The sequence below is a fragment of the Mastigoproctus giganteus genome, chromosome 10 (genome assembly GCF_048544385.1).
Source record: "Mastigoproctus giganteus isolate SK-2022 chromosome 10, ASM4854438v1, whole genome shotgun sequence".
NCBI lineage: Eukaryota > Metazoa > Arthropoda > Arachnida > Uropygi > Thelyphonidae > Mastigoproctus > Mastigoproctus giganteus.
The window spans coordinates 8,977,927-9,005,680 of record NC_143584.1 but is presented as its reverse complement, the minus strand read 5'-3'; the positions used below and the strand labels follow the sequence as shown (position 1 = coordinate 9,005,680).

At 36.8% G+C, this 27,754-nt stretch overlaps 1 protein-coding gene across 1 annotated transcript in view; it reads left to right on the top strand.

The window, feature by feature from the left end:
- Positions 1-25,885, top strand: part of LOC150078673 (RNA-binding protein NOB1) — a 52,836-nt gene extending 26,951 nt beyond the window's left edge. The window contains exons 4-8 of the mRNA XM_090382230.1: positions 1,419-1,484; positions 7,023-7,358; positions 10,326-10,423; positions 10,526-10,667; positions 25,616-25,885. Of these exons, the coding sequence (XP_090238356.1) occupies positions 1,419-1,484; positions 7,023-7,358; positions 10,326-10,423; positions 10,526-10,667; positions 25,616-25,885 (912 nt within the window). The remainder of the gene's footprint in view (positions 1-1,418; positions 1,485-7,022; positions 7,359-10,325; positions 10,424-10,525; positions 10,668-25,615) is intronic.
- The last annotated feature ends 1,869 nt before the right edge of the window (positions 25,886-27,754 follow it).

Below are 27,754 nucleotides of genomic sequence, written 5' to 3'. Positions count from 1 at the left end.
ATTTTAACCAGCCAAATCATGCCATGATCAATCAACATCCTTTTACTGTTTAACTTCAAACAATGAAGTACTGTAGCTTTCAGCAGTTTTATTGTCTTTATCAGTCTTAACTACATGGGTGGTGTCCATATGATCTCCATGTAGTGTGACCTGATGGGAAAAAAAAAAAAATCAGTTCATTGGGCACATGAGTCAGTTATGCTGCCTTCAATGTTGAAAATCTTCTTCCCCTTTCTGAACGTTAAGCATAATGTACTCTATTTTTCTTTTAATACATTGGAAATGTTAATACATATTATATTTTAACTATACAATGTATTTTTTATTGTAAAAAGTAATTTTTGATTTTTATCATTTATATGTAAATGATATATTTTATTAGAATATTAAAATTGTGTTTCACAATTTTAATATTAATAATTTGTTTTCACAGTTTGGTCAGAGAGTGATAGAATTTGCATATTCAAGTTTTGATATTCCTTATATCAGCCTTTTTGACATATTTGTTATCTAAGCATTTGCTGATACACAAGTATTCTTCAATATATTCACATGTACTACATGAATTGTACAGGAATTTTTTCAAAATATTCACATGTACTACATGAATTTTTTAAAAATATGCCATACACTGAGTTAATTCTAGTCTGTAAGCATGCCATTTGGACTTTTTTTTAATAAGGAATTGTTATAACATATTTGCATAAAAATTTTTGGAATTTAATCTTTGTTTTATATCACTTTTTTTTTTTTTTCCTCCACATTTCTGAGAGAGTGAGTAATCTTATAGTGTAGTCAACTGCTGTTTTCTCAGTGGGAAGGTTATTCCACTTTCTCAGCATCATCAGTTTACTTCTAAAACAAAAATAAACTGTTTTTATATAAAGAAAAAATAATAATGCAACAGTACAACTGTATTAGCAGTTGTGCGGCTAAACATAATTACTGAACAGCAAACATCTCATACAATCATTGTTTATTTATTTATTATTTTTTTCCCTTAAAGTAAAATTAGCTTATATTTGTTTCAGACATACACCAATGATGGGAAACAACTTTGTCATTCATAAAAAAAAAGCAGTTGATTTGACAAAATTAATTAAAATTACTTGGTTAAAAGTTTTAAATCAAATTCAAAAAATTTAGCCCAAATATGACAGGAAAGACTCAGACAACAAATGGCCTAAACCTAAATATAAGTAAGATAGATCCCCAGTGCCCTTTAATCAGAACACCTTATATATAATAGTAACAATCTGTCTCTAACAATTTATCAATGAAGACAAGCAGTTTATCTTTAATGGGCTTTGATTTATCATCAATATAGTTAAGTTTAATAAACTTTTATTAATATTTACTAAATTAATTAGAACAATTAATTTTGTGGAAATATTAAATTTATTCACTGAATCTTATAGGTCATCACACGTTCACATATTGATGAGTTTCGGCAATCTTTGCCTGGATTTTATTATCCTAGAGAGGTAAGAAATATCGTATTTGAAAAAGATTAAAAAAAAAAATTTATAATGTATGCCAAGTTGTTTTAAGTATGATTTATTTCATTATTATTACATCGAATAACTAACTAAAATTTATGTATGACCAAACCCAAATACCAAAGGAAATCTGTATCAGTTTAATGAGGTAATAAACCATTGTTATAATTTCATTGGATTCTATCTGTTGTTTAATTGAATAGCTAAGAGAAACACTAATAATGAAGTTAACAATTTTTAATATGTAAAATTCTCACTTCTGTGCACACCCAGATGAAATCCAAAAGTACTGCTGAATTGAATCCGGCACCCCTGTTATATATACGTTAGTCTACCTATAAACAACCTTTCTCATCTTAAACATTGATAAAGACTGAAGTCAACTTATTCCCTACCTGCAGCAGAGCACAGTGATTGGGTGATCTTTCTCTCTGTTGAAATTGTTCATACCTTTTTGACAAGCAGTCTACTTCCTAAATAGGAGTTAATCTTTAAATAGTCATGCTAGATTTCTAACCAACCCCTGGCATTAGAAGAAATGGTTCTTTAAGGTATAATTAAATAAATTTTACTCACTGTTTTGAACATTATTTCTGATAATTTGTTTCCTTCCAAAAAACCCCCTTGCTTTCTTAGACCTCTGTGCAAATGCCGCAGGGTTGACCTAGCCAAGTGGTCAGGAGCATGAGTGTGGTAGCACATGCTCTTTGGGTGGACCGGGGTTCGAGCCCGTGACTGCTAAATACAATTAACAATTTGTATTGATTGATTTATTTTAAACTCTACTGACCTGGTGATCGTGCCGGAGTATAAACAAGAATGGACTTTCTCTAAAGTCAAGTGAACAGGATTGAAACATGAACGTGATTGACAACTACTTTAACACTTTTCAGCAGTGAAAAGAAGCATGAGTCTGCCAAAAGTGTATAGTTTGGGAATGAGTTTTCTAGTGGAAAACTTGCTCTCTAGCTAGGAGCTAGCTGTGGGGAGTGAGTTTTGTTTAAGTTTCATTTTAAAAAAAATAAATTTTGTACATAAATTATTGCATATATTACTTTTTTTTTTTAAACTTGATTACCAAGATTAAAGTAAAGAATTAGAGGGGAAAAAATTATTTTTTACTCTAATGTTTACTCTAATGAAAAAAAAAAGTTGGCTTGGCAATCAAATCAAATTGTAAAAGAAATACTTTTTTTCTTTTTTTTTACAGTAATATCCTCTACATGTATTTATGTATCAGTTGCTTCAATTTCATCAACTTATGAATCTGAATCGCAAAAAATTTCTTCACATTTTGGTTGCTAATGCCAGTATCAGACAGCTGATGCTAACAATTGCAATCTCCAATTTTCAAAGCTATTTTTATGTTTCCATCTATTGTGAACTGTCTACTATTACTTGGAGATTAGAGCTAGGAGCACTTGCTGGAAAGATAGTTATACATAAAGGGACACATTACTTAAACAATCCTAAGAGGTCTGTTCAGAAAGTATCCAGATTGTCATTGTTCAAGGTTGATTAGCAGAGTGCACTACACCACAAAAATTGGATAACATGTTAGACATGCCTTATCCTTATTTCCATGCAGTAAGTTGTTCACTTGCTTATGGCAATCTGTTATTGTAGGCAGATAAAGACATGTTTTCATGTCCTGTCATATTTCAAAATGGTGTGCACTGAATAAAATGTATGAGTGTATTGAATTTTTCTTTAAAATCAGGAAAAGTACAAATGAAATATGTGTTCTTAAAACAGTATGTCAGAGATCTACAGTGGATTATATGCAAGTTTTCAATTATCACTGTCATTTCAAACATGGTAAGTAGTCTGTTGAAAGTAATCTGCAATCTGTTAAGTCAACGTCAGATGATGAAATCATGTCTCAGATTTCATCAATTGATGTTAATGACTGACCACACTGCAGATTTTTATATTAATTTTTATTAATATGAAACATTAATAAACTAAAGAAACGTACACCGATGAGCCAAAACATTATAACCACCTACCTAAAATGATAATGGTCCTCCGCGTGCAGCCAAAACAGTTCGTACCCGGCGAGGCATGGACGCTACACAATTTCTAAATGTGTCTTGTGGTATCTGATACCAACATGTAACTAGCAGATCCTTTAACTCCTGTAAGGTCTGTGGTTGAGACGCTGCAGATCGGAATTGCTGTTCCAACACAAATCACCAGATGCCTGATGGGATTGATGTCTGGGGAATTTGGAGGCCAGGGCAATACCTGGAAGCCATCCTCGTGTTCTGCGAACCAGTCTCGAACAATCCGGGTGGTGTGGCATGGCACATTATCCTGCTGAAAGACGGCACTGCCAGAGGGAAATACCGTTGCCATGAAAGGGTGTACCTTTCGTGGTCATCAATGATGTTTAGGTAGGTGATCGATGTCAGAATGCCCAGTACATGGATGACTGGATCAGGGTATCCCAGAAGAACATCGGCCAAGGCATGACGCCACCGGCTTGTTTTCGTCCCACGGTGCATCCAGGCGCCATCACTTCCCCAGGTAAACAACGCACACGTACCCGGCTGTCCACATAGTGCAACGGGAAACATGATTCATCAGACCAGACTACTTTCTTTTAATCACTCAAGGTCCAGTTTCGATGTTCACGTGCCTATTATAGGCGCTGTTACTGGTGAACTGTGGTTAGCATGGGCGCTTGGAGCGGCCTGTGGCTACACAGCCCCATTTTCAGCTGGGTTCGATGTACTGTGTGTTGTGACATTACTCCTGTCACCAGCCTTCCGATTACCGGCGAGTTGCACCACAGTCACCCTTCTGTTGCCATATAACATCAGGGAGAGCCTTCGCTCACCTCGAGCATCGTCCAACACCTTGCCGCTGTTTCAGATATGCTCTGACTCAATCGTCTGGCCATTACAATTTGGCCTTTGTCAAACCCGCTTAAGTCCGCTGCCTTTCTCATCTGAAGAACAAGAGTGCTCAGTATCAGGATCATGTCCCGACCTGCGCACACGCTGTAGTGCTTCGATTTGATGGTCATAATGTTTTGACTCATCGGTGTATCTCCATTGGATCGTGTCATTCCACTTTAACAAAAACTTTGAGAACAAAGCACGTTTGTGCCACAGCTGTTCATAGAAAACAATGTGAACACTGCTAGCAGGTCTCTACTGACTTAAACTTGAAACTAATGACGAAACTTATCATAACTGGAGAAGAAATGGGTTTCCTCCAACAATATGAAGGGAGAAAACTTAAGTGCAGTTTGTCAATGTTTATGGAGATCTTCAAAAATGCAAGAAAATATCATAAAGGAAATTTTTACATGGAGGAACACCTTAACTTGGAAGTGAATACAGTAATACCCCGACTTACGCTACCCCGACTTACACGAACTCGGAGTTACGCGGTTCTTGATTTTTCGTTTGGCACCGCTGCCGCCCACTACTTCAAGGTCGTTTTTCATATGTTATCGATATACGGTGCGACGGCGGAGAATGAGAGCGAAAGATGAACAAAATTCAACTTTGCTGCTTTTATGTATTTTATATCAGTGAAGGGGAAACACATTTCACCATAATAACATAAAAACTAACACAATTCCAGCTATCGGTATAATCGCAAATGCAATTAGATCGAGTCTACTACCAGTTTATAACAGATTTCCCTAGCAGAAACGCAACTGGATTTTTATTGTTTTATGGTAGTAACCCCTAGAAATGTGAGGTGTTAATAGTGTATCTCTGCCTTTATGGTGTTGTTTATTCAGTTGCTACATGCGCGCAGCTTTGTTTATGCGTATCAAGCGTGCCTCCTCGTTTTGTAATTGCGCTTTATTCCCTAAAAATTAGTAAAATACTTAATTAAAAGGTGTGAAAAGGAAGCGTCCTGGTGAAGACACTGCAGATTCAGAGAGAAAAAGAAAAGCAATTATCGATAAACAGAGGCGGACTGGATCAAAAATTCTTACCCGGAAAAATTTATAGTGGCCTCATACTATGGTTTATGGCCAAAATCACACTGGCCCACCGGGGTTTCCCCGGTAAGGCTTATGGCCAGTCCGCCTCTGTCGATAGAGAAAAAATATAAAATTGTGAAACGCTTTGAGCGAAATGAAAGACCATGTGATATTGCACGTGCTACAGGCCTAAACGAAGCAACGGCGAAAAGCACATGACAATTGCAAACTTGACATGTTGAAAATTGAAAAGGGCTCAATTGTAAAGGGCTTAAAAATTTTAGAAAACATAGACTACAACGAAGAACGCGTTATAGCTACAAAGCAAGGAATAAAAAAATTATTAGCTTGCTACGAAGAAATTCTGCGTGAAAAAAAGAACGCGCTGTGTCGTCAGACGAATTTGTTAGATTTTATGAAGCCATCGACATCGAAATAACTTTTTAACGTAAGTCATTTGTTTTTTAATACATATTTTGTATTAATATGTATAAAGAACTGCAATTTTATTAATATTTTTCTTATAAACTAGTGTTTTTGTTAGTCCTTGGTCCCAATTAAGCAAAATTTGTATGTATTTATATGCAAAGTTGTACCCCGACTTACGCGATTTTCGTCGGACCCACCTATCGCGTAACTTCGGGGTATTACTGTACTGAAGATGTGAGTTGCTGGAGTCTCATAGAGAAGATCTCAAAATCAGTTATTTGACTGATTTGCACATACAAACGCAAATTGAAGAAAGGGATGGTGGTGATTAAATCTCCAGTATCCTCCTCCCTTTAATGAGCCTGAACAGTTAAGAGAAATCATGATGGAGGTGGAAGAGACAAAAGGAGTCATAGAGGATTTTGATTCCAGTGTTGAAAGAAACAGTAATGGCATTGGAGGCCTTCATTTGCCGTATGTTTCTTCATGGTGATAAGAAGGCAAACTCTTAAGCTTTCTTTTAATGAATTTTTCAAAGAGAATTATTTTATCAGGTTTGTACAGTAGATATATTATTTCATATTTTATTTTAAAACAAATCAAATTATTTTTGTAATAAATAATTTGTGATAATATATCTCAGCAAGTTACGGCAAGTTACATTTATATAGGAATTTAATGATCAGTTAGTGATGGTTTTCTATGAATATGTTCTCTGCACATACTGAGCATTAGATATAATGGACTCTTGTTCTATAATATCGTTCTGCTCATTAATTAAGCAGCCAAATTTTCAGTTTTCCTGGATGCAAAAAATTTGCAACCTGTGGTTTAAGAAGTGCAATTGTATTATGTATGTTTTTTTAAATTTACAACTAAATGGGTATTTCCTATACATTTGCAATTATAATTTTTATGAACTGATGATAAAACATAACACAGGATTTAATAATGAATCAAGATACAGGTGCATACCACTCTTGCATTAGCATTTCACAAATGTAGAGTAAAAGTGTGATATGTCTGTAAACTTTTTTTAAATCTAATATATTGGTAGCCAACAGGATAATAGCCTTCCTTTCCTGTAATGCCATCCTCTTTTGACTCTTTGTGTTTCTATATTACCACAAATTTTCAACTTTCAGGATTCTGAAAAAGAAGAAAAGCCAGAAATTGATTCCTCATGTCAAGTTATGAACTTTGAGGAAACTGTTGATGGTAAGGAACTTTCTAGAGTTTTCTGTGGCAATGGGGAGAATCTTTATGCTGATGCTAGTGATTATCTGAATGAAACAGAATATTCAGAAGAGAGAGAACTACATAATGAAGAAAATCTTGGTCATGATTCTAATAGCTGCACAAAAGGTGGAGAATGGATAACTCTTAGCAATATAGATGAAGTGAAAAAACAAATGGGTTGTTTATCTATAGATGAAAATCCAGTTTCAGTTGCATGTGTGACAACTGATTTTGCAATGCAGGTAAGTTCTGCATTAATTTGCTCCAGTTATTGTTTAAAAGGTACATAAGATAAGCAAAACTAACAGTAACTTCATTGAGAGTGTGTGAATTTAAACACTAACAATATATTAAAAGAAATGTTTATATGAAATGCAATATGAATGAAAGGATTATTGTTTGCATGCAAGTCTTGATAATAATAAGTTATAACAGTAAAACTTTAAATTCAAAATTGTCCAAAAGTAAGTTTGAGTTTTTCCTAAGTTTTTGCTGTTATCCCTCTATACATTAAAATTTTTTTTTTTTCCTAGTGATATTTATTTGAGCAAAAGGAAGAAGAGGGTGAGGCAGTTACGTCACTACAAATACAATTAATTATTGACAAGTGCCTCCATAACGTTCGCCAACCTCGTGTGCATGCTTTACTGTCTAACATTTGATGTTCCATTGTAACGTTTTTTGTATATTAATAAATATTGTGTGCAATCAGTCCTTGTATAAGGACTGATTGCACACAATTCGTGTTTACACTACACAAATTCGAACATACACGATTTATAAATAGGGGAACAATATCGTATATAACACAAACCGAATTCGCTTATGCACAATTCGCCTTTGTGTTTACAAGAAATGGTAGTCAAACGTGGAATCACCCCAACTGAACGCAACATGATAGGAATGAAGAGAATATTCTGAAGATGTATAGTATTTATGTTTTTTATATCAGTGAAACACATTTCACCCTAATAACATAAAAACCCACACAATTCCAGCTATCGGCAAATGCAATTAGATCGAGTTTACTACCAGTTTATAACAGATTCCACTAGTAGAAACGCAACTGGAAATTGTTTTTATTGTTTTATGGTAGTGATCTCCAGAAATGTGCTTTATTAAATGTGAGCTAGTGAGGTGTTAAGTGTCTCTCCCTTTACGGTGTTGTTTATTCAGTTGCTACACACGTGCAGCTTTGTTTATGTGTATCAAGCATGCCTCCTCATTTTGTAATTGTGCTTTATTCCCTAAAAATGAGTAAATTACTTAAAAAAAAAAAAAAAAAAAAAGATGTGAAAAGGAAGCATCCTGGTGAAGACACTACAGATTCAGAGAGAAAAAGAAAAGCAATATAGATAGACAGAGGCAGACTGGTTCAAAATTTCTTACCAGGGAAAATTTGTGGTGACCTTATACTAGTGTTTATGGGCAAAATCACACCGGCCTCCATCGTCTTTGGGCCTCCGGCCAACCAGGGTTTCCCCGGTAAGGCTTATGGCCAGTCCGCCTCTGTTGATAGAGAAAAAATATTAAATCTAAATGAGGCAATCCCGATAATTAGAAAGAATGCAGAGAAAATAAAAACAATTTTCATAGCAGGAGCAACCCAAAGTGTAACAAAATCCATTAGATTAAGACACAAAGAATTGGAAGAGATAGAACAGCTGTTCTATCTGTTTGAATAGGTGAAACAAAGAACAAGTCAGCTTACGATAGAAGCAAAAGCATTAGCAATATTTTATTACGTAACAGTCGTAATAAAATACATAAGTATTTTATTACGATAATTTATTGTGTTTGGTAATGTCTTGGTTACAAATGTGTGTTCAATCTTGGGTGGTGGACACCTAACCCTATTTTTCCCATAGGGCCTGTTATTTATATTGCACAAGGGTTTCTAGGAACACAACTATCGTGCTGTATGAGGACTGACTGTATTTGTAAATAGTTTAGTATTTTGTAGATATTTTAAATATTTGTTTAGTTTGTAAATATTTTAATCCTGCTCTTTCGGATGCAACAATATTCCTCATATATTATGGAACCCAAAGCAAAAGGCCTTTGCCTAAAATCTATTATTTGGGTACCACTTGTCTCTGTGCAGTGGGCGTGGTTGTAGAAAGGAGTGATTGTACCATCGAGTTCTGTGATTGGGTGATTATTGTGAATGCGTTTTGTTTCTGATTGTTTTGTGTTGTCGAGGAGGGGGGGTGCATAGCTTAGGTAGGATGTTTATCTCCCCATCCTGCTGTTTTAAAATCAGAAAACGAGTTCCCGATCTTAAAACAGCGGCAAGTGGGGGGATAAACACTCTAGACATGTCAACCTAGGAGGAAAGGGGCAGGGCTAAACAGTGAGTGGCACCTGCCAATCACTGCCTTCTTCTTGATTTTTAGTATGGAGTGGTACCCAAGATTTGAATTTTTACCAGGCCTTTTCTTAAATTACTTATATAAATGCAGGTATGTAATTACATAGTGATATTTATTTGACCTTGAGAATGCTGCGCACTACAAATGCATAGGTAAATAATTATATAGGTCATTTCCTGATTAGATATCGATCAGTGCATTTCGATGGGTGTGTGTTCTTTACATTCTGAGTTGCTGAGATTTATGAATATATTTTTATAGGACTAATTAATTGAGTGAAAAGTTATTTCCAAAAAAAAAAAAAAAAAAAACACCAGTTTGAAATACTTATTTGATCTTGTGAAATGCAATGCCCTCTATTTGGAGTCCAAAACCACACCATTAAATTATAGAGGAACGTAGTGAAAATGGATATGAGGTGGGAGGAGTCTGACATTGGCTATTTCTGTGAAATTGGTTAAACTGGTGTGGAGAAAGGAGAGGATTCTTCCTGTTGATGTTGCGTGGGTTGGATTGCATTTCAGCCTGCTCTGTAAAGGCTTCTTTCCTCTTATTTTTATGAGTATTTTAACAGCTAGAATTCTAGAGAGTCAAGTCATTAGACCATATTCCTAGCTTCAAAGAAAAAGTATAGTTAGAGGCCTCAAGACCAGCTTGACTTTCTTGTTGTCTTGAAGTTTTACTCAGTGTTATAGTTTTCACTTCTAGTGAGTTGGGGGCTTAAATTAGCCGATCACACTGAAAATGATTTTAATTAATGTGTATTATGATTCTAGTTACAGTTATTTCTTTTTTCTTTTGTCACTAAAAAAAGTACCATTACCTCTTTTCCTTCAGAATGTATTGATTCAGATGGGCCTTCATGTTTTGTCCGTAGAAGGAATGTTGATTAAGAATCCCAAGACCTTTATCCTTCGTTGTCATTCATGTTTCAGGTAAGTTGACTTATTAATTGCTTATTTGCAAAATAAATCATTAACCTTGTATATTCTTCAGCAAAAATTAATTAAATGTTAAATATTATTTAATATTTGTAGGACAACAAGTATTATGACAAAAGTATTCTGCCCCAACTGTGGTAACAAAACTCTGAAGAGAGTTGCTGTAATGGTTAATGAGAATGGCACTAAAACTATTAATATAAACTTCCGTAGACCTATCAACATTAGAGGAACAAGGGTAAGTTATGACTGAGAGGTAATTATAGATTAGTGAGAGATGCCATTATAACAACATACTGTGATAATGGCAAATATTGAGAAATGTTAAATTATTTAACTAATGATTCTAGAGTTTGGAAAAATATGATATACAAATTTATAAATAACTAAAAGTCAGGCTACAGATGTTAAAATTGTATCCTTATCTTATCAAAAATAGGTTCCATTTTTTTTTTTTAAATTTAGTAGATGCGCATATAACATAGTATCTAAACAGTATAGGTAAAAACTAACAATATAGAGTATTTGCTAAATTGTCAAGAAGCTTGCCCAGTGAAGAACATTGGTTCTACCTTCTTCAGATGTGGAATTTGCAACACCCCAAATAGTAGTAGTAGTACTACTACTACTACATGCCTACTTCCATAACTACAAATTTGTGAAATTGCGCTGACAGAGGAATGGACGATGTCCATTCCTCTGTCAGCCTTCAGCTGGTGAACATTTTCTGGTGGGTGTGGACGTGCTGCTAGGCGTCTCCCCAGAGCGTCCCATATGTGATCAACAGGATTTAGATCGGCAGAACGGACAGGCCAATCCATACAAACAATGTCCTCACTTTCCAAAAGCATATCAACAGCTGCAGTGCGATGGGGTGTGGCGTTATCATCCATAAACACGAACTCTGGGCCAATGGCACCGAAGACCAGGCGTGCATGGGGAAGGATTACCTGAGTACAGCAGCGTGCACCGGTTACAGTACCGCCTTCCAGTATCTGGAGTTGTGTACATCCATCCAAGATAATGCCTTCCCAGACGAGATCGACCACCATATCGATCCCTTTCAGTGATGTTTGCAGGGTGATACTGTGTGCCAACCTCTCACCAGATTAGCTGACGTTCTGAATCGCTGCTGAGACTGACTCTACTCTCATCAGGAAAGAGTACCTTAAGTAAAGATTTTGTGGTTGTAACCTTCAGAAATAGTGTTGGTCCTTAAGTTTTGCACGCCAGTGTACTATGGTGTTTTTGGAAACATTTTTCTTTTTAACTTTCTGTTCATTGCAAACTTTCACCATACATCAGTGGTCTTATATGACAATCCTTTCAAGTGGTTGCACTTAATGAGCAATGTCTAATCACGAAACTTTATAGCGACAAACTGAGTTAATATAAATTTAAAATAAATAAATAATATCTACATAAAATACTAAAACAGATATAAAATAAAAGCATTAAAATACAATAAAATATGTACAAAACTAATAAAATATACAGTAGCTTTCGAGACAAAGTGCCTCTTAATCAGCTTAGTCAGTGAATGGTGTATTGCAGTATATATTGATTAAAACAGCAAAAGTCAAAGGAGCATGATCATACACCATGAGTCTGGTGTTGGTAGAGCAGAATTATGTATACATGGTACGATTACTGCTGCTAGCTATGTGCAGTACCATGAGCTCTGGTGGTAATCGCGTGAATAGTCTACTATTTCAATATCCTGTCAGAGATCAAAATTATGCTGCTAAACCCAATAATGCTCAGTGACCACGGCGTGTTCAAAATTAGCGGTTCGAAGAGCCACCTCATGTTCAGAAACCCAATCTTTCAATCTCCTGGTGGACTCACCTACATAACACCCCCCCCCCCACAATCCAGATGTAATATGTTATACCGAACCAATCTGTTGGAGAGGAACAGGTATTTTCACCTTACAAATAATAGAATGTAATTTCATCCTCGGCAGTTGCTGTTATGGTGTTATTTGGTTTTTAGGAGCATTAGCAACTAAGGCCATATTGCTCCGGGATATGCGGTGGTCATACCCTGACCTTTCCGCATCCTCCGTATTTGGTGGTGACGGGCTCGAACCCCGGTCTAATCAAGAAGCGGGTGCCACGCACTGCTGCTCCTTCCCACCTGGCTATGGAGGCGCATCTCGACAGTTGCACACATCTATGATGGAGACGCAAAATCCTATCAAGATGTTCCGACATGTCCAGATAATAGGGAATGTAGGCGGTAGAAATAAGTTCATTGATGTGAGGGGGTTTAGATTGTGAAAAAAAATTGTGAATCTGGAGCTCACATATATCTATAACCTAATATGGATAACTGCAGTTTGAAAGCCCTAGTTTTGGAAATCATCCAAGTGCGGGAGAACTCCAGTCTACAAATGCATCCAAGTGCGGGAGAATGAAGTGTGAGCAATGCTGCGCAAATGACCAGGGGCTTGCACGGACCCATAGTGGGTAAATTGGCTTCCAAAAAATGGAAGTTACAGAACACGAACTTATGCATTGGATTAAAACATCCAAAAAAGGAACAGTTATCGACCTCCAGTTCAATAATGAACTGAATGAAGGATGAAAAGGAATTGAGATATTGCAGCAGTCGAGTTTCTCATCCCCAAGGAACAATGGCGAAGATATCATCAACATAACGACACCAGAGAGTGATAGTATTAGTAATGGCCATAGTTGCCGATGTGCCTAATAAATCCCTAAACAAACAGTAATGGCCACATAGTGCAAGGAAGCCTATAGCTTATGCTGCACCAGCCAAAAAATAAAATAATAATAATAAAAATCAATAAGAGAAAAGGAAATGGAAAACCCATGCATTTGCATCCTCCCTAAGGAAATTATCCAGCTAACCTTTGAATTTCCCCAGACTATCAGCGACTACCATCCATGTAGGTAACTTATTCCAGTAATTTATAACTCGCTGGTTAAAATGAAACTTCCTGCAATCCACTCTAAACAACTTCCCCTGTAACTTGTAATTATGGCCCCTAGTTCTAGAATCGTTTATAACTGTGAAAATTTCGTCCTTATTTATTTTGCTTATGCCTCTCAGAGCCTCAAACACCTCAATCAAGTCTTCTCTAAAGTGCCTAGTTTCCAAGTTCTGCAACCCACAAATCCAGTCTTTCCTCATATGGACGCCCTTTTGCCAATCTCACCAGGTGAACTAGCCATCTTTGGACCCTTTCAAGAAGAACAATGTCTTTCTTTAGGTGCAGTCTTCGTACTTGAACACGGCATTCCAAGTGTGGTCTAACAATAGCCTTGTATAATGGGATTATGACGTCCTTATCTCTATTAGCGATTGTTCGATAAATCATTGTCAGGACACCATGGGCCCTCCTTGCAACCAGTCTACAATGCTTGGAGAACTTCATATCTGACCGTATCGTAATACCAAAGTCCCTTTCCTCCACTACCGGCTTTAGTTCAACTCTGCCAAGTATATAAGTTATTTTGGGGTTACTGTTCCTCAGGTGCAATACCTTACACTTTGCTGGATTAAAGCATAGCTGCCATTTTTCTGACCATCTCTGAAGTCTATCTTGATCATTCTGAAGAAGCTAGGAACAGGTAAGTTCAAGAAAATCTGACTCAAGTTCTTCCGTGGCAATATTGGCCACGATAGGACTAATAGGGGGCGCCCCATAGCTGTGCCCTGTATTTGATGAAACAGAGTCATTGCCGACCGGGCTAGCCAGGTGGGTAAAGTGCCTGCCTGCCTGGCAACCCAAAGGTTGCGGGTTCGAATCTTGCCTCGGGCTTGGATCAGTGTAATGTAAAAAACCTTGGGAGGTGCATTATGGCCACAGAAGCCGATGCGCCAACAACTAACAAAAAAAAAAAGTCATTGAACACGATCACGCCCCCCATTAAATACAGATTGAGAACAGTATAAATATTGTCTGTAGAGAGCGAGGTTCTGTCTCCTAATGTGGTATCCCTGCTCAAAAGAAGTCTAGCACAGGCAATAGCCTGTGCTAGACTGCGTACAGGAAAAGAAGTGAACAGGGAAACTACATCAAAGGAGACCATAACCTAGCTCTCAGAAATAGTAACATCTTTAATAATATGCAAAAACTGCATACTACTAGAAACAGTGTAAACAGTTTTTCCAACAAGGAGTCCGAATAACTTGGCAACATTTAGAAAGTTTATATGTAGGTGTATTGCAACAAGAGACAATGGGCCGCAAGGATTATCAGGTTTGTGGATCTTTGAATGCTCATAAAACTGCAGGAGGCAACAACCTGTCACATGAAGCTTCCAGCGAATGTTTTTGGTAATCTTGTTAGCTAAAAACCAGGAATGCACAAGTTTATTAACCTTAGATTCCAACTTTCTCTTCTCCAACGCCTTTAACAGGGAAGTCTTGCACAGTTTTGGGAGCTTTGTGAAACTGTGCAAGACTCCCCTGTTAAAGTGTTGGAAAAGTTGGAATCTAAAGTTAATAACTTTAACCAACATATATATATATATACTGCAGTACACCATTCACCGACTAATCTAATGAAGAGGCACATCATCTCGAAAGCTAATGTATATTTTATTAGTCTTGTCCATATTTTATTGTATTTTAACGCATTTATTTTATATCTGTTTTAGTATTTTATGTAGATATTATTTATTTTAATAAATTTATGTTAATTCAGTTTGTTGGTTGTCGCTAGAAAGTTTTGTGATATGCAACCCGAAGCTCAAGGCCTGTTTTCCAATGTCGTAGTATTTTATTTTCTTTAATTTATGCTTGTAGCCTTTAATTATGTATTTATTACTATGCAGAGGTAAATGTAATTTACAAAATCTGAAGAAGCTCTTGATGTATACTTTATTTAATTAGTGTTTTCTTTTATTGATAATCTATTCTTGCTTAACAAAACTTGAGGACATTAGTCAAATTAATTTATAAAAATATGTATTACAAAGGGGTTAAGCTATTTTATATACATTTTATATTGAATATTGATTCAGCTATTTTTGCACTTTCCAATCTATTTTTTTTTAAAAGGTATAGTACTGTGTGCTGTCTGTTTATTACACTAGTTAAAAGGACACATAGCTTAGCTAAAATTCCTATAGAGCCAAATACTCTGAAGCACAAGGATGGTGTCAGTGATTGCATATCCTCATTTAGAGATATGGGTAATGATATCAATTAAACCAGATAATACAACATACATCTATATATTTAGCCAGTGTGTGTACTTGAAAAGGAATGAGTGGTTTTCTGAAATGCAACTTAGTTCTGTAACTCTGTGTGTACTACTTTAATTATAATCATGTGTGGTATATTGGTTATATAGTTAGGAAAGGATGTTACATGGTGATTTTTCCATGAAATTTCTCTCTCTAAATAACCACTATTATTTAAGTTAGTTTTTATCCAGCCTATTGACTAAATATACTATATGTAATTTTTTAAAATAACTAAATGCACAAGGCATAATACATTAAGAGTTTAATATCGATATAATATTGGTGTGTAGATACACCATAGACAACTCTTTAGAAACTACAAAGTAGTTTATGTAGGCATCATTTGCTCTTTCTGGTATTGTGCTCTGCCTTCACAACGAGTTTCCATGATATTGCACTACTCCGAATAAGTAACGCTTTACTAATAGAGAAGACTATTGTTACTTATAAGGCAGAGCACAATATGAGAAAGAGCAAATGATGCCTACAACAACTACTTTGTAGTTCCTTAAGAGTTGTCTACGGTGTATCTACACACCGATATTATATAGATATTAAACTCCTTGTGCATTTAGTTATTTTAAATATTGTCATATACACCTTTTGGCATCTCTCATTTGTGTGATTATCTTCACAACTGGGTTGTCATGTCTGCAATACCAGGGTACCTGCCCACCCACTGATGATAGGCCAATAGCCTTGAAACATGTCTGGGTGGTGGTACTCACTGAGAATAAGTAACAATAGTCTTCTCTATTAGTGAAGCGTTACTTATTCGAGGTAGTGGCAACTCGTCGTGAAGGCAGAGCACAACATGAGAAAGAGCAAATGATGCCTACAACAACTACTTTGTAGTTTCATAAGAGTTGTCTATGGTGTACACCAGAAATCCAAATAAAACAATGATATAAAAAAAATAATAATAATAATTAATAAAAGAAAAGGAAATTAAACCTATCATCCTATGCGCTTCCCTCACCCGAAGGTACTATCCAGATGACCTTTGAATTTCCCCAAGCTGTCAGCCTCTACCACTCATGTAGACAACTTATTCCAGTAATTTATAACTCGCTGGATAAAATAAAACTTCCTGCAGTCCAATCTAAACATTTCCCCCCCCCGTAACTTGAATTTATGTCCCCTAGTTCTAGCATCATTTCGTCCTCATTCATTTTACTGATGCCTCTCAGAGCCTTAAACACTTCAATCAAATCTCCTCTAAGGTGTCTAGTTTCCAAACTCTGCAACCTACATATTCGAAGTCTTTCTTCATAAGGACGCCCTTTTGCCGAACTCACCAGGCGAGTTGCTGTGCACCCTTTCAAGAAGCTCAATGTCTTTCTTTAGGTGCGGTTTCCATATTGAACACAGTATTCCAAGTGTGGTCTAACAAAAGCCTTATATAATGGGATTATCACATCCCTATCTCTACTTGCAAAAGTTCAATAGATCATCGATAGGACACCATGGGCCTTCCTTCCTTCCTTCCCTTTCCTCCAGTACTGGGTTTAGTTGAACTCCACCAAGTGAATAAGTTATTTTGGGATTACTGTTTCCTAGGTGTAATACCTTACACTTTGTTGGATTAAAGCATAACTGCCATTTTTCTGACCATTCCTGAAGTCTGTCTAGGTCTCTCTGAAGAAGCTCAGCTTGTTCAGCTCAACTCTACCAATTTTAACATCATCTGCAAATTTAGACATCATGCCCTCTATCGCTTCATCAATGTCGTTTATGAAAATTAAAAACAACAGTGGTCCTAATACTGATCCTTGGGGAACCCCACTTCTTACATCAACCCAATCTGAGGAATAGCCATTTATCACAACCCTCTGCATCCTGCCCTGAAGCCATCTAAGGATTTTCCCAGTGATTCCAACCTGTTCCAGCTTATAAAGCAAATCATGTGGGACCGAGTCAAAAGCTTTGCTGAAATCTAAATAAACAATGTTGAAATTATTCTCTAAATCCAGCTCGTGAGTGACCCTTTCAAAATAGCGAACCACATTTGTTAAACATGATTTTCCCTTTACAAAACTATGCTGAGTAGCCTTGAGAATTTCAGTTCGATCCAAATGATCCTGAATTCCACCTTTGATCATTGCCTCCATGATTTTCCCTACCACTGAAGTCAGACTGACAGGTCGATAATTTCCCACTTCACTCTTAGAGCCATCCTTATGTATGGGAGATACATTGGCACTTTTCCAATCCAAGGGAATCGTCCCAGAGTCTAGTGATGCTTGCATAATTAGCCTCAATGGTTCAATGCACTCACTTCCCACCTCCCTTAAGATTATCGGGTATATTTCATCAACTCCAGGAGCCTTACTGGCCTGTAGGCTCGAAAGTTTTTTTTATTAAATAATCTTGCAAAATTTCAATATCATTAACTACATATTTTTCAACTTCGCTCCCACAATTTCCTATTGCCACAAAAGGTTTTCCATTTGTAAATATCGATGCAAAATAACTGTTGAGTTCATCTGCAATGGCAGCTGGTGTATTTAATACTATCCCTTTCCCTTAGGTAAAGGTACGATCTGGTTTGTCCTGCTCTTCTTGGCATTTATATATGTGAAGAATTCCTTATCCCCCTCTTTGCTGTTTGCTAGTGATTTCTCATTACTGCCTTTACCTGTCGAACCTTTTCTGTGGCTCTATTACAGATCATCTTGTAGCTGTTATAGGCTTCAGTACTTTTTATTGTTCTGTAACCTTTCCATGCCACATTTTTCTGCTCAAGTAATGTGACAACTTCACTATTCATCCAACTTGGAACCCTCCTCGTGGAGTATTTTTTTAATGGTAAATACGCATTCAAGGCATCTGTGATTAATGTTTTAAAAGCATACCACAGTTCAAATGTATTCATTCTCTGCGCGATATCTACCCAGTTAATAGAGGCCATGGTAGTACCTTAAGGCATCGTAATTTCCTTTTCTGAAATTAAAACCCATTCCTTTGCCTTTTACTGCTGCTACCTCTCTCATCATCATCCACCATAGAACTCTGTGATCACTTCCTGCTACTGGTTTCTCTACTGTCAGCCCTGTTATATCATTTGATTCATGGGTAATGATATTCTTTTCTGTAGTACTTTCCTTGACATGTTGATACAAATAACAGTCATCTAGTTGATTTAAAAATTTTGTTCCCCATGTCGAGTTTCCTTCCCATTTACTCCAATCAAATAAAGGCAAATTGAAATCACCCATAATAAGACATTGATGCTTACTTGCCCATTCCATTTGCATGTAGAGGCTTTCGTCATAATCTTCACAATCACCTAGTCTGAAGATTACTCCTACTCGCATTATACCTTTGTTTCCAACTATTTCACACAATACACATTCTATACTAGCATGTGAAATGTCAGAATCTGGGAAAGCTATAATCGCACTCAGGCTGGTTCTGATAAGAAGCATTATCCCACCACCCCCTTCTATCTACCCTATCCTTCCTAAATACATTATACAAGCCGTACTGAAACTCGTCATCCCCAATTTCCAGGTGGCACCACATCTCCGTAAGCCCTATTATGTCCGCGTTACTTGTTTTAACCAGCAGTTCGAATTCGCTCATTTTATTGACGACACTTCTAACATTACTATATAAACAATTAAGACTTACTGTTCTTGTATATTTAACAACCCTTGAAGTTTTTTGGGCTCTCTTCCCTGGCATTAGCTACCTGTACACTTGAAACGTTTCTGCTCCCAGAACATCTAGGTAATATGTCCAGTTGGGGTAACAGATAAGAACTCTTGAGGTATGTGTAAGAGTTACTTTGACCAATATTATCAGATAAACACATGTCAGTATTACCGCCCCCCCCTAACTAGCAGTTTCCCTGAACCTTTAAAGTATCCTCAATAATACTGGCAAAAACTTTTGCACCACCTTTGTTTAAGTGTATCCCGTCTCTAAAAAACAAATTCCTTCTACCTACAAGTGTGGGCCATGCTGATAGAAATTTCCCCCCTATATGTTACAATTAGGTAACATTTCGGGAACCTTATCAGAACCCTCTGTGACAACCTCAAGTGGTCCTTGAGGTTGTCACAGACATTCTCTCAGATATGCCAGACAAGCTGTACTTGCTACCTGGGAGTCTTAAATGCTGATGGAACTGGTATTCGGGTGAAAGCCAAGTCAAGTGGACCCAATTTTGGCGAAGGCTGGACGGTATGTGACAGCAAAATCCTCTGCTTGCACCTTCATGATGGGACTGTTAGTAATCCTGGGTATAATCCTCATGCACAAGCACACTGTGGGTGATCACCCACGTGTGAACCAACGTAAGCGGGGGTCAAGGTGTAGCGCCCACACCACATGGAGGAATGCCGCCCCCTCTGTGTTACTAGGCAATACTAGGAGGTAGATGACTCTCATCAACCGGTGTAATACCACCACTTTGCTTATTGGATGCTTGAAGTTGTGGAACCCATGTTTAGTCTCCAGAGCTAAGTTCCGGTCAACCCTTCCCGATATCTTCCATCATGCAGTATGATTGATGACTTTTGAGGTTATGATGAACATCATGGTGAGATCCGATCTTCCTTGCATTTCGTGGGTACAGCTCTAAAATGCATTTCATTGCAAGTGCAGTGGGAACTAGTTACATGTCTGCCCACAGCATTCTACATGACCTTCTGCACATGTCTAAGGTCTCTGCACGATGGGTTTCAAGATTGCTAATGCCTTTGCAGAAGCAATGTCGAATGCAGTGCAGTGCAATGCAATGTTCTCGCTAACTGTTGGATTTGTGTAATGGCAATGTTGAGAACTTTTTTGATCGGTTGGTGACAAATGACGAATGCTGGGTGATCCGGCGTCTAAAGACATGTCAAAGCAGTGGAAGCCCACCTCCCAAAAAAGGCAAAGACCACTCCATCTATAAGAAGGTGATGTTATCCGTGTTTTGGAACAGAAAAGGGGCTATCCTGATAGATTACTTTGTGGTTCCGCACTTACCGGAGAATACTACAGAAATCTTTTGAAAAAGTTATGTGATGCTTTGAAGGTGAAAAGGCATGGAATGTTAACCAAAGGTGTCCATCTGTTAGACAATGCACTGGATCACATGGGCGTTGCCCCCACCAACAATGTTGCCCAGTGCTCTGTTCTCTTACGCGCCTCCGTAACCAGGTGGGAAGGAGCAGTAGTGCATAGCACACGCTTCTTGATTAGACCAGGGTTCGAGCCCATCACCACCAAATATGGAGGATGTAGAAAGGTCAGGGAATGACCACCGCATATTCCCGGAGCAATATGGCTTTAGTTGCTAATGCTCCTAAAAACCAAATAACAAACAAGCCCTATTCTCCTGACCCAGCACCATCAGACTTCTTGTCTCGAGAAATGAAGAAACCATTGTGTGGACACCGCTTTGATTCATCTCAGGAAGTCATCAATGAAGTGGAATTGTGGTTTCAGTCAAAAAGTGCAGACTTCTATTATCAAGGAATTAAACAACTAATCCATAGATGGAAGAAATGTGTTACTATACATGGAGAATACATAGAAAAGGATTAAAGTTCCTGTGGTTTCACCTTTCCAGGGCTATTATTTCTAGGTAAGGGTACGAACTTTTTGATACCCCCTCATATATAAATGAAAGCTCAAATAAATAAGATGTGTGACTCCAACATCCAATAGTATGTTCCACAAAACCCATTGTATGTTGAAAATATTGTAAGCTAAAACCAATTAATGCATTGATTTCCTGTAATTAATTCCAAACCATTGAGAGGCAACTCCAACAACACACAAAATAGTTTTCTTACACATACTTGATTTTTACATTAAAAATGAGTGTTTTATAAAAAATTTTTAATTAATTATAAAACATCTTAAAATAATAATAAAAAACAATAAATTAGAAATTACCTTAGACTTGAAGTTCAGAGCTGATGATGGTGGCATAGTGGTGGTGGGGTAGAATCAAGCATCAGGTATCTTTTTCTGCTTGCTACTGACAAAGAAACTGGCCAAAGTGTACTGTTTTGATGACTTTTTGCATCTTCCTAAAGTAAGGTATAACTTCGTCTTCCATTTTACAAAACAGGAGTTCAGTGGTTTTTTTTTTTACCACTTCTCTTAAACACTCCCAATAGGAAAAGACAGTCTTTAACTGTTCAGCTGATATTTTTTGGGAGTCTTCCTCTCCAGTGTCACACTCCATTATTTTCTTTAACTCTTGTAGCTCCTCTGTTGTTAGATCACGCCCATGAGTATCAATCATCGTATCCTCTTCATGAATCTTCAGACCCATTGATTCACCAAGAGTGACGATTCATTTGTTAAAGTATCACATCTTCAAATCCATCAAAATTACGTATGATTAAAGTCACGTTTTTCAAGCTGAATTTAAGCACCTGGTGGACACATCATTCCAATAACTTATGATGAACCTCACACATTCCAGGGTATTGAACTTAGTTCTCTAAAAATATTTGAGGACGACAGCATTTTCACCAGAGGGCACTGCAAAGCAACTTGCAAACATTTTATTGGTATATATTTCCTTGAAATTTGCAATCACTTGCTGGTCCATTGGTTTAAGAAAGGGAATGGTGTTGTGTGGCAAAATTTTGACTTGAACAAAGTTAAATTGTTCCACCAGAGATTGGGCAAGGTCTGGATCATGGCCTGGTGCATTATCCAAGAGGAGCAGTGTCTTCATTAAAGGAAAGAAAACTTCAAGTGCCCATTCATTGAAGACATACTGCACCAAAACACTAACAGCATGTCTTTGATTTTTTTGTTGTTTAAGCACTTTGGAAGGGGGGTGTTAGTGATATGCCAGCAAAGGCTTTAGCTTAAAATCTCCAGAGGCACTGGCACCCAAGAGGAGAGAGAGTCTATTGTTCATAGGCTTTTGCCTGGGTAAACTAGCCTCATCCTTAGTGATATACATTCTCCTGGCATTTGCTTCTAGAAGAGGCTAGTTTCATCAACATTAAAAACTTGCTGAGGAAGATAACCCTCCTGATCAACAAGCCTCTTGGAATTCAATTTTAAACGCATCAGTTACTTATTTATCAGCACTGGATGCCTCCGTGCCTCATAACACTTGATGTTCACCCTTTTTTGGAGTGCTTGAACCAGCTTCTGCTGCCTTTAAAATTCAAAGTGAACAGCACTGGTACTGATTGATGGGGCTTTAACAGTGTCCCATGCCAAATGCCAGAGTCTTCATTATTCAAGAGGTGCTGTTAAACAGGTTCTTTATTCCCAGGTTGGACCTGGGGCTTTTATTTTCTTGGCCAAGTGCTTCTTTGTTGTTCAAATGCACCTCAGGATTGATACCTCACTCCCTAAATATTTTCTAAGTTGTGGTTATACTGGTCTTGGATTTGTGTGGGGTTAATGTGTGTTATGGTGGAGGGGAGGGGAAGTGTTGGCTGTTGTTTTGTTTCTTGAGGTCCTCCTCTATTGATTTTTGAGATATTAAATATTTTATATGTTGTTTTATGTTTATAGAATTGTCCCCAAACATTTTTATATAAAATTATTCTTTAAATTTCCTTCTATTCTACTATTCATTAGTTGAAAGAACTGTACTGCTTTATAGCCTCAGATGCAGATGTGCCAAAAAAACCCTTAAATAGACAAACTGTAGTGCTGCTAAATTGCCAAGCATCCCTGTACTGGAATCCCTGGAAGGCGGTGTCAGATTTGTTTGTTCTCCCATATTGGACACCTTTTTTTGTGTTCTTTTTTGACATCCAATGTGGATGTCAAACAAATCTGACATGGTCTTTCATGCATGAACAACAAAGAAGCACTGGGCTCCGGGATAACCCACCTGGAAACCTACTATTGGCCAAGTAATTAAAAGCTCCAGGCCCAACTTAGGTATAATAATTAACAGCACCTCTTGATTGAATGAAGGAGCCTTTGGCATTCAAGAAGCAGGAGGCCGTTAACAGGTAACCCAGTATCTTTCAAAAATTATAGATAATTGGATGTTTGTATTAATATGTGTGGTCTGATGATGGGTTCTGGCAAGGTTCCCAAAATATTATCTAATTGTATAGTATATTTAGTCAGTAGGCTGAATAAACTAACTTAATAATGGTATAATAGTGATTATTTAGAGAGATAAATATTGGTTATAGTTAATTCAAACCAAAGGAAACTGTTGGCATGGCTACATTTTGTTAAAAATTAAAATTGCAATTTTAGAAGGATAATTATTATAGAATTATGGCTTTGATTGTAGCTAGCAAGCTTTGCAACCAATTTTTTTATTTATTTATTTATTTTTGACAGTCTTAAATAATATTTCTTATAAAGCGTTTAGGGCGTAAGCCTCAAGCTGTGGTAAAGTCTAGACTATGTATAAGTATAGTGCGAAAGCATCAATAAAAATAGCCAAATCTGAATGAACAGAATATTAGCAAAGCAGCATCGTTTTTAGTTATATCTCATATTGTGAATACCTTCGCAATTGCACTACTTTGAATAAGTAACGCCTCACTTGAGGAGAAGACTAATGTTACTTATTCTCAGATGGATATCACCAAGACGGCACCGTTTCAGGGCTATTTTGTATATGTGTGGGATAATAACTCGACTATCCACTTGTCCCTATTAGACTTAGAAAAGCAAAAAGGTAGAGGGGAAAGTAATAGTAGGAGTGGAAGAGGAAAAGAAATGGTGTAGAAGAATGAAAGGGACAGTAACTCCTTCAACTCACACCACTCATAAACTCCTCAAATAGGCAACGCTTCCCCAGTGGAGTAGGCTGTTGTTGTTGCCTATTCTTGGAAACTCCGGACATCATCAGGCTCCCCCTGGTGCTGTTTCAGGGCTATTTGGCCCTTCTTCGGTGGGTGGGTAGGTACCCGAGTGATGCAATGATGGCAAAACAGTTATGAAGTATAATTCCACAATATGAGAGAGATGCCTGATGGTATATGATGTATTTAGACTATGAAGTGTTTAGGGCATAAGCCTCAAGCTATGGAAAAGTCTAGACTATGTAGAAGTATAGTGCGAAAGCATCAATAATACATAGCGAAATCTGAATGAACAGAATACTAGCAAAGCGGCATCATTTTAAGTTATATCTCATATTGTGAATATCTTCACAACGAGTTGCCATGATATTGCACTACTTCGAATAAGTAACGCTTCACCTGAGGAGAAGACTTCTCTATTCTGTTTGTTCAGATTTACTATACTTATACATAATATTTCTTAATAAATTATGTTTAGTGTCATACTTTTAAATTTATTACTTGTTCTCGATAGGGCCATATGAGTGGTCAGTAAAAAAAAAATACTAGATGCCAAATAAATAACATTCATTGTTTGTGCCTTGATTTGTCTGATCTGTATAAACGTCAGTTTTTGTAAGTCACAGGGGCATTGTTTACCAATTTTTGATATCTTGATAACACAAGAAATATGTAATTACAATACTAGCGCAGAATAATTAAACTACATATTTTCCATGCAGCAGTGCATATATGTGTCCTTTTATTCATCTGCATTGTTACTGTACAAAACTTATTCTGCAGATGCAAAGTTATCATCATGACTTATTAGCTTGTTTAATTCCTTTTACCCGTATGTTGGTTCTGGTAGCATGTTCTGCTGAGAGGCACCCTTGCTGCCTAATGAGGCAGATGCAGTGCAAGTTTAATTTCTTCTCAGCTGAATCTTTAGTAACTTTAGTAACCAACAACAGATCAATCTACATCTTTCTTTTTAACATAAAACATGGTTATTTTATTAATTCAGTAATATAAAAGCTTATGAACATCCAAGCTTTAATGGATTCTAATAGCAAAGTAATTTCACAACTATTTTTAAATGTTCTTCAATTTTGTTCTTAAATGTTCTGTTGTAAATAACATTTTGCTGTTCTGAACTTGTAATGAATTTTAAATTCTGTATAATTTGATCTGACTACATAAAGTATTAAAATTTATCCTTAATTTTATTACAGTATTCCTTACCACATCCTCAAGGAGGAAAACATGCCAGTGATCCAGTACTCTGTGAAGATCAGCCTATTCCTCAAAACAGGCCATCAAAATTTTCTCAAGAAAAATTTGATATATTTGATCCCGACTATGTGAAACGAACATCTCCTTTTGCAATGCATGATATATACAGTAGAGCATCAAACTTGGGCATTCACAAAAAGCAACCACAAATTCAAAGGCATAGAAATCCTAATGAAAATAGAAAAAAATATTGTAAAAAGAAATTTTAAAATAAAACTACGTATGTAGTGTTTCTCTTCATTAAGCTTACTTAAATTTTAACAAACAAAAAAGTCAACTGGTAAGTTGTTTACAACTCAGTTACGAACAACTTGATGAACTTTTTATAATACAGTGTGATTAAGGCAAAGTTTTTAAAACTTTGCCTTAATCACAGCATATTTCAACAGAAATGCTAGCAGACTGTTTGCAGGTGGCACAAAAACACTGGGTGAAAAAGACCTTAGTTTAAATCCTGGCAATGACTGAAGTTTATGGGTTTTCATGTGGCTGAGTGAGTTGGTCTCAGGTGAGGTAGCACAGCTTTTTCTCCCAGAAACTGGTTTTTTCATCCGGCAAATTGACCATAGAATACATGATTTACAGACATATTACATATGGTGCAATATGGCCAAAGTTGCTGGTGTGCCTAAATCCTTACAATAACCAACAAACTGTTTTGTGATCCATGGTAAAAAACCCAGTAGGCCTACTATGAGCGGGAAAATAATGGACATGTGAGGCAGTCACTTCTCTGAAATTAAAAAAAAACTTCACATGCCATGCTAGCTATGAATATAGTGGTCTTTCAAACCACCAGTTTGCACCAAATGCTACGTTGGCATTTACATCTACACGCAGACACTGATAGCAACAAAGAAAAATGAAAAGCCGTGCTAACATAAAATTAAAAGATACTGTGTTGGCATAGCTTGAAAATGACAAAAACTTTCAAACATGTTTTCAGCGAAGAGTACTTTAACGTTAGGAAAGTCAGCACTGACAGTTCTGATATAGTTTCTTACTTACATCAAGGAAGATTTTAATTTAGTTAAGTTAGTTTCTTTAACTTAACACAGTACATTATCAGAATAAGTAGGACGTGCTCATTCTGTTAAGAATTTATTATAATTTCTGTAATGTCAGCACATTGTTATGTTTGTATCCAGTGTAATATGCATTCTTAAGTAAACACCACTTAACAATTTTATGGCTTTGTGAGATGCCTAACAAATATTTGCAAGAGGTGTTTTACAGTGCTCGTCAATCTTTTGAGTTTGGCCATACTGATTTTTCAACAATTTTTGGCCTTTCTGTTACTACAAATCAAGAACTATAGCCAGGACAGAAGATTAATGTTTCAACAAGATGGCATACCTCATTATTTACTGCAAATGGGAATATGTCAAAATCAACAGTTCCGGAGGTCTCCAGATGTCATAACTTCCCAAGTCACCAGATCTTATTCCACTCAGTTTCTTTCTGTGGGACCTCATCAAAAATGCAGGTTATCATCTGCTATTATCACAATCCAATGAACTGAGGAGCAGGTTTACTATTGCTACTGTGCCAGTAACATCCATTTGCTCCTAGTGTTGCTATAAGTAGAATTTTGTTTGGATATCTGCTAAATTATCTCCAGAACCCCATACTGATCATCTCTAAACTATATTCTCTTTAATTGACATGTTCATTTGTTTTCCTCTCGTGGGAAAAATAGTCGTTTATCAATGTCTTAATTTGTAAAGTTACTTTGTAATCTTTTAAACTTATATTTTGCAGTAATTCTTAGATAACCCAGCTGATATGGATGAATTGAATAGATACTGACAAAAGGCACTTCATGCTGAGATGAGGCAGAGCCATATGAAAATAGTAATATCATAATTACAGATGATTGTTTAATAGAAAAACTTTTGAGCATGAAGGCAAGTAAGGGTCCTGGAGTTGATGGCATATATGCTGTAGTTTTGAGGGGGTGAGTATTGAACCATTCAGGTTAATTGTGAGGGCATCTTTGGACTCTGGGGAGATTGCTTTGGATTGGAGAAGTGACAGCTTATCGCCCATACATAAAGGCAGTTTAAAGAGTGAAGTTG